The sequence below is a fragment of the Aythya fuligula genome, chromosome 3 (genome assembly GCF_009819795.1).
Source record: "Aythya fuligula isolate bAytFul2 chromosome 3, bAytFul2.pri, whole genome shotgun sequence".
Lineage (NCBI taxonomy): Eukaryota > Metazoa > Chordata > Aves > Anseriformes > Anatidae > Aythya > Aythya fuligula.
This window is the reverse complement of record NC_045561.1, coordinates 19,468,303-19,487,399: the sequence shown is the minus strand read 5'-3', so window position 1 is coordinate 19,487,399 and position 19,097 is coordinate 19,468,303. Positions and strand designations below refer to the sequence as shown.

The 19,097-nt window shown below is 36.5% G+C and overlaps 1 protein-coding gene across 4 annotated transcripts in view; it reads left to right on the top strand.

Moving 5' to 3' along the window:
* The window catches only part of ESRRG (estrogen related receptor gamma), a 381,509-nt gene that overhangs the window by 330,281 nt on the left and 32,131 nt on the right, over positions 1–19,097 (top strand). For all 4 annotated transcript variants that reach the window (XM_032184229.1, XM_032184227.1, XM_032184233.1 and 1 more), the window contains 2 exons: positions 1,923–2,033; positions 6,574–6,735. In XM_032184229.1, coding sequence (XP_032040120.1) covers positions 1,923–2,033; positions 6,574–6,735 — 273 coding nt within the window. The remainder of the gene's footprint in view (positions 1–1,922; positions 2,034–6,573; positions 6,736–19,097) is intronic.

The window sequence follows — 19,097 nt, the reverse complement described above, 5'->3', positions numbered from 1 at the left end:
TTTATAATCCCACCAATATCATGTGGCTTGTTCTAATCCTTTGCCTATTTCTGAATATTCAATTGTCAAACCTTGGTCTTCTGCTATTTGTTTTTACAGCAGTGTGTTGTCCCAGGTGTCATTTTCTTTGCATATAGCTCAAGAAATACACTTCTTGAGTTTGGGGATTGAAATGCATACACTTCTACAGTAAACTGAATGAAATTTCAGTGTGAAATTTCACAGGTGATCAATATCCAATGACCTGGTGAGCAAAAAGTGTTGAGCACTGTTACTGCATCCAGTGCACTGCTTTATGCTTACAGTCATTGGTTGGTACCCTAAGCCAAGTATCTTCTGTGTTTCTAACTTTTCCACATATTAACAGCCTCTCTAGGCAAATGAGAATACCATGTACAAAACCTTCACTCCAAGCAGAGGAGCATAAATTTAGATCTTTAAAGTCCATCATCCTCAGTTCAGTTATGGGGTACTCTGGCAGGTTAGTGTCATGCCAGCTCAGAGTGAGAGAGAGATCAGGAAAAGGAAAAAAGCAAGAGAGAGAAAACAAGAAGAATGAAAAACAAAACAAACAGTTGGCCTTGAATTCCTGGCTGTTTGGTAAAATGGCTTTTTTTCTACCAAACTCTTCATATTTCTACCAAATCGTCTTTGTTTTTTTGTAGGATGAAAGAGGAGTGGCAGATGTTTCCTGGTAACTAGACTGTATACTACCAGTGCAGCATGTAAATTCTGTGATGTCTTCTTTTTGTTGTGCACATAAACTGCAAAATTTTTGGTGGTAGCTTCTCTGCAGTCCAGAAGCCAGTTCTGGAGGTATTTCCTGCGAGGAAGAGAACAAAGAGATGAGAGTAATATTGTAGGGCATAATAATGGCAATAGAAAAGATCAAGGGAAGAGAGCTAAAATGGAAGAGGAAAAGCAAAGTGAGAAAGTGAGCTGCACTTTATTCCATCACTTGCAGTGATCATTGATACGTAACGTGTCCTTGTATTCTTGTGTAGTTAAATCCATGTCATCAGGGACAAATGTTGTGCTTGGTGTTACTTGACCTATTGCCCTGCATATATGCTGAGTTTTTCAACTTCAGCATTGTGTTACTACTTGGTTATACTGACATTTTTCGTGGTAGTTGGGAAATCCGTCTGGGTGACTCAGAAGGAAATACCAATACTTCGTTGTTTTGAAGGACCTACCATCCTTATTTTCCTTCCTTTTTTTCATTTTGTCTACGAGAGCAGCTATAGTTTGTTTCAGGAAAGTAAACTCCCTTATATCCGATCAAAACAGGTATCAGAATGCTTTCATTGAAGCAATGAACAATTTGGAAGTTGAACACACATGTTAATTCATCGTTGCTGACATCTAAATGAACATCTACACAATTTCTTTCAAACTCTCATGAACCACTTTGGGTCTTTAATCCGCATATACTTCTTTATATTACTAAGGTATTTACTTCGTGTTCTCTAGACATGGTAATTAAAAGTATTGCTTTGGACTACCTAGACTGTCTACAACACCAGTTGTTTCTAAAGTCCTAATTCTCTGTTTCTGTACTCGTAATGTTTGCCTTGTATATCCATGGTGTTTATTACAGCTTTGAACTTCTGCTTCTGCTAAAGAAGACTTAAGATCAAACTCTTTCAAATGGAAACTAAACTCATTAGCTGTGTTTAATATTATGTAAAAATTAACAAATGGTTTGAAACGGATAGGAAATTATGTTGTATACTTAGTCTTGCATGTGTGAAAATCTAAACAGCTTGCAAATACGTGTAGTGTTGCTTTCCCTTGCTTCTAAAATTACTCTTTTGAAATAAATACGTATTTTAAATAAATCTTGGAAGGCAGGAAATGGAAGATTAAGGGCATCCTCATAATATATTTAATGGCATGTTTGCTTATTTTTCTCAATGCAGGTGTCCGCCTAGACAGAGTACGTGGAGGTCGCCAGAAGTACAAGCGCAGAATAGATGCAGAGAATAGCCCATACCTGAACCCTCAGCTAGTTCAGCCAGCAAAAAAGCCATGTGAGTACACCAGATATTTGAAGTTTCTCTTTCAATACTAGGTATTGACTCCTAGTCCTGTTTGCTAAGCTCCTTCTGACTGGTACAAGATTTTGGGCAGAATATATTGCCATAACCCTATACCCATTTAGCTGTTAAAATACTTTGATTTAAATATGCTCATCCTTTCTCAACTGGAGTTGAACAAAGAATACTTTTACAGGTGGAAGTGTATAAAAGCATGGTTTATGCAGTGCAAATTTTACATTTACGGGTTATCTTTATTTTCAGTGGTACATAAAACGGTTCATACTGTGATCATTAGTTCATTGAAGCTTCTAGTTTCAGATTTCACAAGAAAGTGATTTTTGTGGTTTTCACTAACTAAATGAGTTTGACTGCTCAACCTCCCAATGAAAATACATTAAGAGCCTCATTAATTTATACCTATAGATTAATACACTACCTAGCATTAGATTAAAACAGCAATATGCCACACTAATAACAAGCATAGATTGGTAGTTAGGGCTCTAGTACCCTTATAAGCATGATGGGTTTTTTGTTTTGTTTTGTTTTAATGATGTCCTTGATTGTATCTTGCCAGGCTGAAATTAAAAGAGAGAGATCTGATCATCTCATTGCCAAAATACAAGTTCCATCCTCTTTGCGATTAGCTAAAAATAGTTAGGGGTTTTGCTTTGCAGCTTATATAAACTCAAGCAGTGACTGTACTAATTCCATGAAGTAAATTTAATAGCATTATAGCTGTAGTGCAAGAGGCTAGTGTATTGCCCTGCAAAGGCATACACTCTTTATCAAATGCTGTAAACCTTTTCAAATTCAAATCAGAATTCACACATTCAGTTGCTTCTGTCATGAAGGTTAATTTGCTCTTAAAACAGAGAAATAAAACAGAGAAATAAGGAGAGGAAATTCCTTCTCTTGCATTTTCTTCTGCACCCGTGCCTCTGACAGAAAAAGACAACACACATTTGTAGGCTCTTGAAAATACCTGGCTGTATAGAAAGTGGAATTGTTTCAGTTTGTGTTCCCCAGTAGGGGACAGTGCTGTGTACAATACGTTTGAGCATATGGGGATCTGGAGAGCAAATAAACAGTCTTTGAACTGTAAGTGAAAGGGCATTTTAGCTGTGTCAAAGAAAAAACAGCCAGTTTTACATAAAATTAAGGCTTAAGTGAACATATGGCATAGTTTCCTTTTGCCTTTCCAAAAAACATTATGCTGATTATATTCCTTCAATTGTCCAATCTGGCATCTTCTACTCAGCCTACATAAGCTGTCCCACCGTTCTGTAAATACAATCTAGGGCTGCACTAAGCAGATTTTACACATTATAATAAAAACTTTCTGATAATACAATAAAATTTAATAAACTCTAATGCTTAATTTCATTAGAGGTTTAGTTTTCCTGGGTGCACAGATTGTCAGTTTTTCATTTACTTGATATTGTCATTGAGTAGAAATGATGATAGCCTAGCATACCAAAAAGCCAAGACCAAAAAGGGAAAAAACAAAACGAAACAAAAAAACAACAAACAAGTCCTTTGATATGAATGAGGTTAACACTGTTGTACTCAAATACAAGAATCTCCATGTAAACCCAAGATTACTGCAAAGTAATACATTATGGTACCTTTAAGATGATAACTATACCAATTTCTGTAAGCTCCGTTTGTCAGAGATAAACCAACCTCCTTATAAATCATTACTCATTATCTAAATGCCTCCTTTCATTTTCCTCAGCTTGTCTAATTACAAACATTTTTGTAACAAACATTTATAAAACTTAATTTTCAGATCCTGTCAGATAAGTGTCAGGACTTGAAACAGTTGAATCGGTTTTGTGTGGAACTAGCCTGGGAGGTTTTCTGGACCCTGACTGATAGTTTGTGCATAACAAAGGCACAGGAATGAAAATTGGGTTCTATTGATTCTAATTAGGGAAACATTAAATAAGATTTACCTAGAAACAGTGCTCATGGCTATTCAATTTCCTGAGTGATGGGGTTTCCTGAGTACATTCAGAATTTTTCTATGCCATATTCTAGCACATGCTTCATACATGCATACGTGTAGAATACATGCAGGCATGCTAAGCTACATACATGTATATGTAGCTCTTCTCCCTCTAGTGAAAGAATGGGTGTTTGGAGGATCTTTCCTAGACCTACTTCTGGCCTATATTGCATTTTTCAGCTTCACCATGAAATCTCATGGCCTGCCTGTAGATCTTGCTGATTGGGAAAATAAAAGAATTTGAGATTTTGTGAGTCATAAACCAAAATATACAATATTCCCGAATTGTATGCAAAAAAATCATTGATTAGGAACCTCATTAAAAAATATAAGAGGTTCTTTAGCCATTTCTTTTGTTTACATGGAAAAACAAACAAACAAAAAAAAAACAACACAGGACTTATGGCCCTGAGTGCTTCTTCATTTATTTATCATTAGTTAAAAAACACAAAGTTGAAGTCCTCATAGATATGTTTTGATAATAAAGTACATTTATCCTACTTTTCAGAAGATATAGAGATAACGGGAATTTGGGAAGGAGCAACATTATCTGTTCTCTCTTATAACTTGATGTTTTCTGTATGAAATTCAAAATCATAAGGAAAGACTGTTTAAAATTTAAAAAAAATAATGCGCAAAGGCTGTTTGCAATATAAGTTAAAACTACCATCTGTCATCTTTAAATAAGAATAGAATTTCTCATTAATCAGTTTGATAATCAGTAGAATATTGAGATCAAGAATTACTCAGTTGGCATAGTTCCTATAAAACATGAATATATCCCCTTGTAATAAAACATGCTTGATGTGATGGTTTCCAGTTGGCTCTTGCACTTATTTTATGAAAGCCTAACATATATCACATTTTCTGACACACAAATCTGGAATAAGGCAAAAACTGGAGAGACAGTAGATCAGAATCAAGGAGTCTATGCCACAAACGAGCTGTAAAGTATCAGAAATCAGAATCAAGTGAGTATTTTATGGAAATCTGTCATGGGTTGGTAGGGAGCCCCTCTGACACTCCTGGGCAAGCTTCCATTGCAGTTCCCCCACAGGAGAACAGCATGGTCCAGCCTGTGATTTATATGCAGAAGGAAAATAATACTAATTCTAACTGTTTGCTCTGCAGTCAGAAAATACTTTGCACCTTCTCCCCATGGAATCCCATTTATATCAAGCCCCGTGACTCTTTATCCTAAGAAGGGAAACAGCTTACTGTAAATTCATTGAAGAGTATTCTTTGGGCTTGACATTTTGGTGGTGCAATTGAGGTCAGAAGATGTACCTACCATAAAAAGGTACAAATGTAAATATATGTGGAATTATAATCTATGCTGTATTAGGAGGTTTAATGAATTAGTTCTTTTCCCATTTTTCAGTTCTGTGTTCTGAGAGTAACAAATCCGGCTCCTATATGGAGATAAGATAGTTCCATTTTTTCTCCATGTAACTATAATGCTCATTTTTTGTTTATTCTACTTGTATAGAATAACAACTCCGTGTCGTAAATCCTCCAGGCTCTTCTGTTCTTTGTTTTTGGTTTTCCATATAATTTAATTGATTATTCCAAATAAATTTCACAATTTATGTGGATGGAAAAGTAAATTTTAAACATACAAAAGAAAATGATATTTAGGTAAAAATAGTAAGTGTGTGCGTATGATAAAGCATCATTCTTTGCACAAAACCAGTTTTTAAAGGTATTATTTGCATCCTTGTTTCTTTCCTTAGTTTTGTACTCTTTAGTTTCATTGGCTTTAATAGCTCTTCCTTGCTAGAAATGAGAGATCATTACTCTATTTTTATATATTTATATTATTTTTATATGTTTTTACTTAAATAAGCTGATTTTATACCTGAATCTTAATTTGTATGTTTCACTGAAAAGCAAATATATGACAACACCCCCACTTTTCTCACAAGATAGGCCCCAAAGTGTATGGATTCATTATTAGTTTTTTAACAGTCTCGATACCCATAATATAAAATATATAGAGTAATAAGCACTGAGAAAGTCCTGACATTGTTTCTGTTACAACTGTTCAACAGGGACATCTGAAATGGAAAATGGTTGTTGAAATTGCTGACAGACACTGCAAATTTCAGTGATTGACTAATTGCTTGTGGTATTTCCTTGCTCAAAAAATACCAACGCCTTTGGTTTTTTTTTCAGGTAGTTAGAGGAAGGCAGAACTTTTCTGATTGCACAGTCCAAAATGCATTCTAATGCATGAAGATTTTTCTACAGTTTGTACTCTGATATTAGGAGGTGATCACGTATTTCTACATTCCATTAAATTTACATTCTTAAGAACATACACGTCTAGCTCGATGAACATTGTTAATGGATCGGATTTGGCTGTGCTGTAACTGCTTGTAGAAGCCAGTGAAATTACAATAAGGTTTAATTAGGTCCGGTATCTTAAGACAAATTCTTGTGCACTTTGAAATGTGAGCCATCTGTTTAAAAAGCAGAATGATGCTACTGGTGATCTTCTACTGTTCTGGGCCATTTTTACAGATAACAAGATTGTCTCCCATTTGCTGGTGGCTGAACCAGAGAAGATCTATGCTATGCCTGACCCCACTGTTCCAGACAGTGACATCAAAGCACTTACCACTCTTTGTGACCTGGCAGACAGAGAACTGGTGGTGATCATCGGATGGGCTAAGCATATTCCAGGTATATATAGTATTTATTGCAAATAAATGACATACGTAAATCATCACATCTGTTGTTATGCTCTGGTTTAAAAAAAATAAAAAAAAGATTTGTTCCCTCACTACAATGCATAAAATTTTCTTAAGCCTCCAGATTATTCACATTGGACATAGGTTAGATGATACTATATCTTATTTTGGAATTGGTATTATTCTTGCTATGAGTATAACCACGATTGTAAGTTTCACATGCTGTTCAGTTAAATTATTTTTTTTTCATTTATTACTTATATTAAGATAAACTTGCTATCCAGAGCATTATCCTGGTGGGAAGGATAGTATAAGCACTCTGCACTCATATTATTCAGCAAGAATCAGATGTAGTCTAGCTCCTCTATTCCATAAAGGCTGCACTATCTTACTGGAGGAGGTGCAAAAATTCAGCTGTATTTTGGCATGACACGGAGGAGTTATTCTCTTCCTTGAACAGACTAGTGTGAGAACTGGGTTGTTCCAGCAGTTCTGTAGAAAGAACTGAATTGTACCAAAAGGTCTCTTCCAATATCTTGGTAATTCCTCAGTGTGTATGAAATGGGTTGGACTCGACAACTCTTAAATGTTTGGATGTTTGTAAAGCTAACTTTCACCCTTCTTAGCCAGAAAAGCAGTCATCAGAAGTATTTTCTCACAAGATTAGTGATTTCTTCAGATAACATTTGAAGTATATTTTCTTTTTACTCAGTGCTGAGGTATTTCTGCTTCTTCTGAGGGCAAATAGACAAGCTTGTAGAGAGTCTCCAGGGTTGTCAGTCTGTAACCTTTCACAAATGGTAAAGTTACACAGAAAATAGTGGCTTTTTTTCTTGTTTCTTGGGGTATTTTCTCAGTCCAGCAGATGAGTGGGCATGTTTATGTGTTTTCATCAGCTCATTAGCTTTCTAATTTCAACAGTGAAGCCTTATTGAACATAAGAACTGATATCCTTTAGTTCCTCTGAGTAATACAACATCCTCATTTTATACATGATTTTGGGATACTGCACTATTAATGATAGAATAAATATTGCAGTCTGTTGTCTGTTTATCAAAGTTGAATATATTTTATTTCCAGTATCCAAAGAAATCACAAAAATCTTTTACTTTCTTCCTACGATTCTTTGACATTTATGATTGTACAAACATAAACTTTAGGTAAGGACTGGATCTTCCTTTTTTTTTTTTTTTTTTTTTTTTTAATAATTCATGCTAACCAGCTCAAGGCCTCAGTTCTTTTCATAGGTGCTTTTGGGTCATCTTAGATAAATATAAATACTAACACAGTGTAATAATAAAATAACTTTTATGTTTATGGAAATTTATTTTGATTCAGACTAAAGAAAACAGCCTGCAGATTCTCAAATAGTCAATATGCCACACAGTTGAAATTTAGTCATTCTCTGTGCTGCAAATGGTGAATAAACAAGCTTTTGTATCACAAGCAATGTTTTTCTGGTACAGTTAACTTATTTCTGTCTCCTTAAACTAGTTTGTCTTTATGCTTTGAATGCTACAGTAATTTCTTTAATCAAATTGATGGAAGTCCCTTTCCCAGCCCACACTGAAACCAATTTATTGGTCATGATACGCCAGCTATGTTGCTAACAGTCGTAACGAACTGTCAGGCAATATCGCAGTGAAGCTAATTTGAAGTCATTAGGTGTGCAGCGTTCAGGCAACAATTTGTTACAGTGGTTAGGAACACAGCTGACATTTCTGAATGGCTTTGTTCAGAGCAGTTCTAGATGAGCCCAGGCAAATTGTAAACTAATTTAAACATCACTCCATATTATACTAGCTACTTTGTCTTACACTGGTTGCTAATAAAGCACCCCAAATTAAGTCAAAATAAGTTAAACAGGTGAGTTTGAGTTTCATCTTTGGAAGATACCTAGATCACCTTAACCAAAATAGAATAGTTCTCAAAGAAGTCAGTCACACTCCAGAGTAGTTGCAAGGAAACTTTTGTCAGCTTGATTTGTGAATGTGTTACATATCTTTGATTTGGCTGGAGGGGTAGAAAGAGCAGAGGGATGAGACTGAACGGCCTTTAAAATGATGGCTTGGCTAGCATGAAAAATCTATTGGATGCTGTAAAGTGGCATTGAAAATTTAAAGTCTGCAGTCTGAACTGGTTGAGGAATATTTCTGACATGAGGCAGCCCTTTATTACAAGGTAAACTCAAAAGCACACCTGCCATGGCAAAACCGCATGTGTAAGTTTACTCACTTGACCCCACTTAGGTATGGGGAAAAAATAAAGTACTAAACAGGGAAAAAAGGCTCTATAAGGCTTCTGGTAACAGAGGGCAGTGATAAAACCTGTGCTTGTTTTCTGGCGCTTGATCACAAAAATCAAAATTTGAAAGGGCTTGACATGGTAAAGGGCAAATGTGATGAGCTGTTGCAGCTTGGTTTTGAATGATGGAGTGCTGTTGAACTTGGACTGCCTAAGCTCAGCTGATGTCTGGCACAAAACAACTTGTAGAAAAGCCCAGCCTGGTGTTAGCTGCCTGTTGTCTAAGCTAACAAATGTTACCCTAGGCATTAACAGAACTGAACTGGGAAGAGGATGAGTTAGAAAAAGGTGCAAATTGCATGCAAGTTCTCTGCAGTTTAGTGGACCTAGTAAAGCAGACCTTGGTGTACATCTTTTGGAACAGATTAATTACACCTGTAGTGAATTTGTGCCTAACACAGCAAATCAGCAGTCAGCAAATCTTTCTTTACTATAGCGATTTCTTAAGGTTCAGTGTAATTACAGGCCCTTATGTATTATAATAACTAATAAAAGATCTTGGTTGTAAGGCATTGCAATTACAAATAAAATTTGTATTTGTGGAAGAGAAACAAGCAATGTTTTTGTTGTTCTAACAAAAAGTCTTTTTAGTGAGCTTATCTATAAAACAGTAATAATGCAGCATGCATTCTCCTATAGTCAACGATTTCCCATTGCAGTCACAAGACTAAAAATTGTTTTAAAATTATACAAACTTTAAATGCTTTCATAAAATCATTAGTACTTTTGTGCTATTGGAAACATTTGCAATAGTTGCTTTTATTGAACAAAAAGTCTATGCCATCCACAAAAGGAAATATTGAAAGAAAAATATATATGGAAAGCCTTTATCAGTAAATAGAATTAGTCTCCTTGCATTTATAAATCAAATAAATGGAAAGTGTGTTGTTATGAAACATGACCATGTCTTATCTGAAGAAGAAAAAGATCACAATGGCATTAGGAAATGCTTGACTTTAGTTAGAGGAGTGTAAGGGCACAAGAACAGATGATGGTGCCCTAATAGCCCTTTTTAAGAATGACAGGGCCCCGCCATTAGCATCCTTTTATATCCTTGGAAATTGCTCATGCCTCGCTTTTCTGGTTCCTATCTGCCTGACTCTTTTTTATTTCTCTTTCAATTTCATCCGCGCTCGGATAAGCGCATGCTAACACAATATGATTGAGCTGTAAAATGGAACGCTGTCGCCTCTAATCTCTTTTATGTAGATATGGAGGTACTTCCACACTCCACTTCATTCTCTCTTCATTGTTGGCCTTTTTAGAATGTGTTGCCGAGTAATGGAGGCTCAGTCAAATATTAGAGCTAGGTTTCACAGGGTGTGATAAGAAGATTATCAGCCCAGCAGTCAGATCTATTGTTGTTCTTTGTGTCAGATTAAAATATTCCGATGTACTGTAACTTCGTTAGTAAAATACTGAAGGTGCTTAGGGAGAGACTGATGCTGCTTCATCTCCTGCCTGATGAGACAAAACCCCTATTAACTGACCTAAATAAATTATAACTATATTTCTGAAGCCTCTGCAAGACTTTTGTTTTGTTTTGTTTTATTGTCTCACTTAAATAAGAGAGACATGCTTAATTCAATATTTACTGGTGGTTGAGTTTCCCACTCTTTGTTTTGTATTTTGGGGGAGGATCCATTTTATTTTGGGTCTATTGTATTAATTAAACTCTTTTCCAGTATGGAGTGGAATTCTGCTGATACCTAGTCACAGTTTCAGAGTCGTTTAGACACGAATTCTGTAATGTAACTGTCTCATTGACATTCAGCAAAAATGTGCAATGTTCTTTTCATATTAAGTGGAGGCAGGAAACATTAAGCTCTTAAAAATGTGCATAACAGGAAGCTAAAGACAAAATGTTCTCTAAAAAATTTGCATGCATGAAAAAACATCAACCAGACCATAGAAATCAACGTTTTGCACTTAAAATGAAAAATTTGTTTGGAAACAGTAAATCAGACTAATACATCAAAAATAACTAGTTACATTATTTAGTAAAATAAGCTCGCTTGTCTTCAACTGTGTAACAGTTCAGTGTTCAGCAGTAACAGAGCTTAAGAAAGGGAATTGTTAGAAATTGATACTGCCACTGGTGCCAGTATTAAAAAAAAAAAAAAAAAAAAAAGCATGATTTTGATGGAGCAAATCCAAGGATGTTTTGAATATTTTAGTGCTAATGTTAATGTTTTATGAAACATTATTGTTCCGGCATACTCTCATACTCTTTCTGGAGGACAATATTTAAGCTTTCCTTTCCAGAGCAGCTCTCAGGGGTATGCTTTAACATTTTAATACTGAACAGGAACATGATTTCCTGCAGAGTTGTTGTTTCCAAAATGCCCTTTACTCATCATTTGTTACAGAAATTCTGCCCCATGTAGGTAAAAGTACAGAGAAAAAGTTGACCGTAGTCACTTTTGGAAAGCTAATGTTCAAGGGAGCATACATGGTACATCCATGCAGATATGAATTGGGTACACACTGCATGGTAGTGTTAATGCTGGTAGGACTCTGAAGACAGGCTGTATGTTGGAACTACCTCGTGTTTATAATCATATATGTTTTAGCTATAGACAACATCCTGTTTGTTGTCCATATCTTTCTCTGGGTTGTTAATTGGAGCAGCTAACACAGAATATCAGCTCTGCAAGGAGGATAGATGTCTTCCTCTAAGTCCATACCACGCTGCTGTAAAATTTGTTGTTTCTGCTGAGGTTGAGGCCTTCTGAAGCCTCTTGTGCTGCCAGCTGAGTTGAGGACCGTTCCAGACAACATGACAAGGCCCACTAAGCTATCTCAGTGTCCCCTGCCACAGGGTCACCCTATTCCAGAGACAGGTGGGCATGTAAATGTGATGTTACATGCTCATGTAATGTGGACTGGAGTATGAGCTGTTTCGTGCTGACTAGGCGGTTTGTAGTGATAATAACTTGAGCCTCCTGGGGAATCAGGACATCCCGCCCTTTATCAGTGTGCTATCTTGGACACTTTGAAAGTTCTCTTTGCCTTCCATTCCTCAAAAGCCCACTGCTTTTCTCCTCTTCTACAAATATGCACTAATTATGGAAATCAGGCATGCTTTTCATATGACAGAAATATTTTTGAACTCACAAACTCACAACCATATACCATCTGATGGGCTTTACAGGTAGAAATTCTACCCAAAAGGTTTCTTAAAAGCTGCAGACTACCCTCACCTCAGTCACTAACTTGTATAATGTAGGAAATGAGCAATTGACTGTTGGTTTTATTTTTGAACATTAGCATGGATCGGCCAGCACTGCCAGGGTTTAGATCACAATGCTGATTCCAGCTACTCTGAGCAGTATAGATCAGCAATGTGCCTAAAATGTCAACAGTTCATCTATCCCACTGTTTACATCAGTGCTTTTAATATCATCTAAAGTGATAGGAATGGTAATATTTTTCTTTCTTTCACATTTTTTGAAAATAGTACCACCGAGAATGTGCAAGTGATTTTGCAAGGCTGGGAGGAGGTTGGATTTCTAGGAAAATATATGAATAAATATGTACATAGTCTCATCATTTTCTGAAAAAAAGAAAAAAAAAAAAAAAACAAAAAAAAAACAGGAATCAGCAGTGTGGGAGAAGGGTAGTTATGTAAAAGTCCAGTTGTTAATTTTAAAATCATTTAATGTATCCAACAGGGATATGATGACAGACTATTCTTGACAGATTTGTTACTGAAGCCAATGGCAAAAATTTTGCCAATTTGAGTAGAAAAAGGAGTAGACTGTGTGTGACTAGAGATGCACATACTCTTAGTGTGTCTGCTCATCAAAAAAGACTGCTTCCAGGTCGGGTTTTACACAGACAGCAATAGAGAGGTGAGGAACTTTCTTGTAGTATTGGATATAGATGTCCTAGGGTAAAAAGACCACTAGAGTTTCTGGGATAGTCACTTCTGGCATCTTTTACTAGCATTAAATTAACTAGGGGAAAGAAAAAAAAAAAAAAAAAAAAAAAAGAATTTATTCTAAGACATACAAACATCTCATCACCTGCAAATTGCACATGAATCTAAGATAAATGTGCAGTAAATCTGAAATGGTACTGTTAGAAAAGCATCTGGAACACTTGGTAGTTTTGACTCTAATATTCCTATATATTCTTGAAAAAGCTTGTTTAAGAGTAGTCATCACCAAAAGCAAATTAAAAACAAAACAAAACAATGGAGATAACAGGTAATAGAAGAACTTGGCTCGGTACATCATACGTATTACTTAAAAAAAAAAAAGAATTCTTCATTAAAATTAAGTCTCTAAAAATCAGAATAAAACAGGGACTTTACGTCTTTATTAAGTTCAGCTTTTATTAATATATAAGTACCGACTGTCTCCTTTTTTCCTTTTTTTTTTTATTAAACAGTCCTCTCCTTCCACCCATGCCCCCAACATACACACTACACTGTCTGGCTGTTGCACTTTTTTTTTTTTTTTTTCCCAGTGTCCCCCTTTATCTGCCTCAACCAATCTCCAAATGAATGCATGTCTATCATGGCCTTAGCTTTGACACTCTGGATATATTGATTAATAGTTGCCCTAAGCTCCTTTTAGCAAATCAAATTTTCACTTTTAGCAAGGATTTCGCCTCTGATTTATTCAGCAAAGTGAAATGCACTAAATTGACTTTGACATTCAGGGAAAATGGCTGAAAAACAAAGAGGGGAGGAAAGAGATATAAATTGTGTGGCAGCTGGAGAGTTCAAGCATAAAAGAGGCAGTTTTCTATAGAATATCACTGGTTAATTTGGAAACATGCATTTAAACAGGGGTAGAAATTATTTTCTTAAAATTAGATGTTTTTTAGACTGAGGATTTGGGATATAATAAGGTTTACTTAACAAAATACAATATATTCAACCCAAATTCATCACTTGCTAATCACGGTGCAAGTGTGGGATCCACTTTTGTTGCCACTAATAATTATTATGTTAAACAAGAGACAAAGAGGTTTCTGAGTAGTTTTATAATGAGGTGCTAAATTGGTAAATATCTTCGTACCATTGCATTACGTTGTTCACTCCGGTGGCCCTTTAAAAATAAGAAATGATTAATAAAAAGAGAGCAAATCAACAGTAATGAATGCCAGTGCTTTTCATTTTCTTTCTGTAAACAAAAATGGCTATTACTTGATTCTGAAATGCAAGGGTATAAAAAGATGCAGCAGTCATTCGCTATTATTCTTCTTGCACAATCAAGAGTGTTGTGTTACCCTAGCTGACTTGTAGATCGACTTATACAGCCTGCTTCCCTGCTTGCAGACATTGTATTACTGAAGTACTGAAAATACACCATTTAAAGGTGTTCTAAGTTGATGCTGAATAGAAGAAATGTGATAAAACAGGAACGCATTTTAATCCAGTACATTAGCACACTGGGGAAGGGGGCCAAGGGGGGGACATGACACCAAGAGGAGGGGTAATAAGTTGCAAAATAAAAATGTAGGAAATAGTTGAGTTTTATTCAGCTCTCAGGCACTGCAAGCAGAATTTGTAAAAGAAAATACGTATGGTATTTTGCCTAGTTAATCTGTAGAGACAGACCAAGAGCCTTCGGTAGGATCAGTTGTCATGGGTGTACAAGTCAAATGTGCTCTGCACGTCCCTGTTGTTCAAGGATCTGGCCCTAAAGGGATGCACCCACATGAGGAGTCAGCCTGTCCATGGGAGCTGAGAGTTGGCTCTGTCCCCTGCATATATCCTCACTGCCTCAGAGACCCTGGCAGCAAAGTGCAGGCTCAGGCTTGAAGCAAGTATTTCCACTTAGAGGACAACAGTGCTCACCTTTGTACCCACTGCTTGTGTGACAAATGGGTTTACTAGATTAGGCCTGTGTAAATTGCAGATGACTCAGTAACAGTTTTCCTTGTTCGGAACCAACAAGGAATTGATCTTATTACCAGGGGGAAGGAAATCTAAATGTATCTTAGCCTTTTTAATTTTACTGTAGTCTCTGTTTTCCTTTTTTTTTTTCTTTTTTCTTTTTGTAAGCAATCCAAATCGGAGACCTCAGCAATGTCCTTTTGCAAGTGGGACGGTCTTTGGAATGCCATAGAGGAGATAGGTGGGCACGTTAGATTTTCAGGCATGGTATTTCTTTAGAATCCTTCCATTTTCCCTCCTAATTCAGTTCAATTACCAACCTATTCATATGAAATAATTCAAACTTCTAAAATAATCTCTGAGGGGGGCTTCCTTTCCCAAACTTTCCCTAACTGTACAATTACCTCAGGGATGGCCAACTTCTAGCATGTATGTGGGAGCTCATGGCCAGAAGGCAGGAAGGTGTCTTGCTCAGAAACACACCACAAAAGTTGCAATAAATCATGAAATTATTCTTTAGGTGAGAATCGCAGAAGAGACAAATGCTGCAGAGTTGAGCCTATCACTTATCTTCAGGAAATATTACTTCTGTATTTACAAGACTCTTCTCCTAAAAACACAGAGACACACACACACATACCTTTTTCAACCAGAACCAGAGTTTAAAGAACATCCAGACAAAGACATTTTTTGAGAGTTTTAAAATTGCAATGCAATTCGTGAAGGCTTTGTTAGAAATGAGATCATGAATGTTACATGCAATTTAAATTGGCCTCTGAAAGGATCATAGCACATGCAGGGAATGCAGAAATAAAATTAGAGCAACATAGCCCTCTTATGGCAACCATTTAGTGCATTTTAAATAAACACGTGACTTCAAAATCTAACTTACTCTCCAACAAACATGTATTTGCTTTGTTATGGGTGGGGAAGAGAAGGGCAGCTTTTCAGTCATGTGTGTTGATACTGTAAATCCAGGATGAGAGGAGGGAGGGAAAGGAGAACCAGTGCCCAGCCTGGATTTAGAGCAGACAAATCTACACCTGTATGACTGGGTCAGCAGCACAGGATGATCTAGTTCCTAAAGTTATCTGAGACCAGCTAAATACTATAATTCTGAGGATGCCTCTACTTTCTCTCTGGATGAGTTAGACTTCACACCTGCTTAACCTACATTAGAATAGGATTAATTACCTGTATTGCAAGGCCCCCTTAGCCAGTCAGCACGTTTCTGGCAGGGCACATGGTGACCTGGGCCTGGTTATATATAGTATAGCAATAGCAGGGGGAGCAGCTGTGTTGTAATGGCAGGGCTGGATCCACTATGATCAACAGAATCAGCAGTTTTTAAAAATGAGTCTGCAGTAATCACCTTCTACATCAGCTGGATCATACAAGAGTTTTATGAACTTCTGTCTTCTTTGCTAGTAAGCTTTCGTGTTGAGCAGTCTTTAATTTATGCACACATACACATATGGAGAAAGAAATACGAGAGAATCCAAAGAATGCAGATACTGAATGCTAATGTATTTAACTACCTAGATGGAACACGAATTGCAGCAACTTCTAAGTCAGTCTTTAATATTATATAAATTAATTAATTCCAAGTTTAATACTATGCAAAGTTACTAGCAGATGGGAGTATTTAGGTAATTTTCCACCTGAGTAAAAAAATACAGAACCTTCCTTTTGTCTGAAAACCTGTTCTATAAAGAGAAATTTATCTGGCAGTATGTTAGGCTGCCCAAGGGATTTATAGCCCGAACTCCTAAGACACGTGTTACAGATGAGTGGAAATTCTACTGTACAGCTCTGAACTTTTTCCCCAAAATGTTTTCATCTGCCATGTTGTGCACCATCAGTTTCAATCAGCTGCATTAAGAGATGAGGTGAAATCAAATATTGAAATGAGATCCAACTACTGAAGGAAGGCTCTAAGTTCAGTGGAAATGGCACTTGAAAAGTAGAGTCAGCAAACTTACCAGGTCTGTACATGTCATGCATGAAAACACAGTGGTGAGTTGTGGTGAGGGTGGAGAAGAGGCAGGGGCAAATCTGCAGCCTGCATGCGGCAGCTAGCTGTTGGAGAGATTAGGGGGAATAGTTTAACATATAATGGCTGCTGCTCATATGGTTGTTGAAAGAAGATGCACTTAGTGGCATAAATACATCATGACATTAGCAGGCTGCAGGGTGTATTTCTAGTCAGAGATTTTCTTGTAACTGTGCTTTAGCATCATGCCCGCCTTGATGAACAGGATTCAAATTTGCTATGATACAAGCTGCATCTGGTAGTATATGGAACTTACCATGGTTCCTGTGTCCTACACAAACTGAATTTGCAGTGATGATAATTTTTGATTTCTTCCCTGTATTGGTTGCTTGTAGAAAGGTATTCTACTTTGTGATCAGTTTTTCACTTTTTACTACACTGAAGTTTCCCAGAGATAAAGTTAACCTTTGTGTAGGTGCAGGTGTGCATTGCTTAGTGAATCTTCAGCTGTAGATCTAACATGCAATGTGTGTCATGAACTCCAGATGGTTTTCATTCAGTGAATTTGGTATTTTAAAGAGTTTCTTTAAGTTTCAAGTTAGTGAAAATTTTCCAGGCACCATTAATGATGTGTTCTGAATAGTTCACCTAATATAATTCAACACAAATATGGAGATGGTAGTGATTGTGTTTAGCACTTAAAAAATAGTTAGTAGCTCTTATTGTGTAGTATAATCCTCAAATATGAATCCAGAATCACACCATTGTCTCTGCTAACAAAAGGCCACTCTGAAACAGGGTGCTTTGGAAAGACACTAAGCAGTAAGTCCAGATAGAGCTCTGGAAGAGCTGTGCATACTCTATGCAGGATAATTCAAGCATTCATAAACCTACAGAGGGCAGTGTCTGACAGAGGCTCAGATGGGCATTTCAGGAGAGAAAGTCAAGAGAAGAGGGTGTTGACAGTGAATATTTGCATACTCATACTGTAATCAGCCGGAATCAGTGACAAACATGCAATCTTTCAGAGAACTTTGCTTGGATGGAAAAAAAGGAAAAAAGGAAAAAAAAAAAAAAAAAAAGGACACACAAAAGCAAGCAAAGAAACCAGAAAAAACAACAGCAACAACAACAACGAAATAAAGAGGGTATGAAATGGGGAGACAAGGCCCCATGCTGCCATGGGTGCGGTGAGGTGCGGTACTACAGCCACTCAGGTGGATGGGAATTTCCACTGATAGCTACACAGACAAGTGTACTGTCTCCATGTGAGAAAGTGGTGGCTATTTATATACTAGATGGCAACACTAAACAATTTAGGAGAAGCAGTGAAGTGTGTCCTAGCCAATTAAAAATGCAGTGAGAATTTTAGGTAGACAAAATGTAATTATTTAATTGGAATTTGACCGGGATGCTTTTCCACTGTTAAAATAAGTATAAATTACATGAGCTGTAAAACTTTAAATTATAAAAATATTTTGAGGTCTTTGAGCATGGTAATTGGAGCTATATATTCAACTTTGTTTTTAACCTGACACTTTATAATAGCTATTCCCTAAAGCAAGTTTTTTTTTTACATTATCGAATATCCCTTAGTGAAGCAAATTAGCAATCAGTCTGGAAAATATTTAAGTAGTACAATCACATTATTTACACAGACACTTCCATTGTGCAGAGTTCTCAGTGTTCCCAAATATTTGTAGGATCAGTTCCTCAGCTGTCAACATTCACACTCAATCCTCCCTCTTTCGTAAAACTTTATTTGAAAACCCATTTAGGTCAGTAGAAAGACTTGCCTTGATTTCACTGATCAATTCCTAAATATGCAGGTCACAATCTGAAACCTGTGTGGACCTCAAAGCATTATTATTTCCTTCTGCTTGACTTACCACTTTTGTTTAAATGAGGGAAGGGGGCATGGTGCAATTCCTTTCACAAAGCCTTTTTTTATTATTATTAACAAGGAAGAGAATCCTACTGTGGAGAATTAGGGTCATTTACTGTAAGCAGAGTTGGAATCTGCTCTTATCTAGAACCATATTTCAGCCCTTACGGAAACATCAGCATGTGGCCAGAATGATAGAATGTTTATAGTGAAATATATTATTTAACTGTTTATGTTATCAATATGGTGCAGATAAAAATCTGCAGAAAGCTTGTGCTTATTATTTGGGAGGATTTTAAAACAAGGATCAGCATGCCTCTG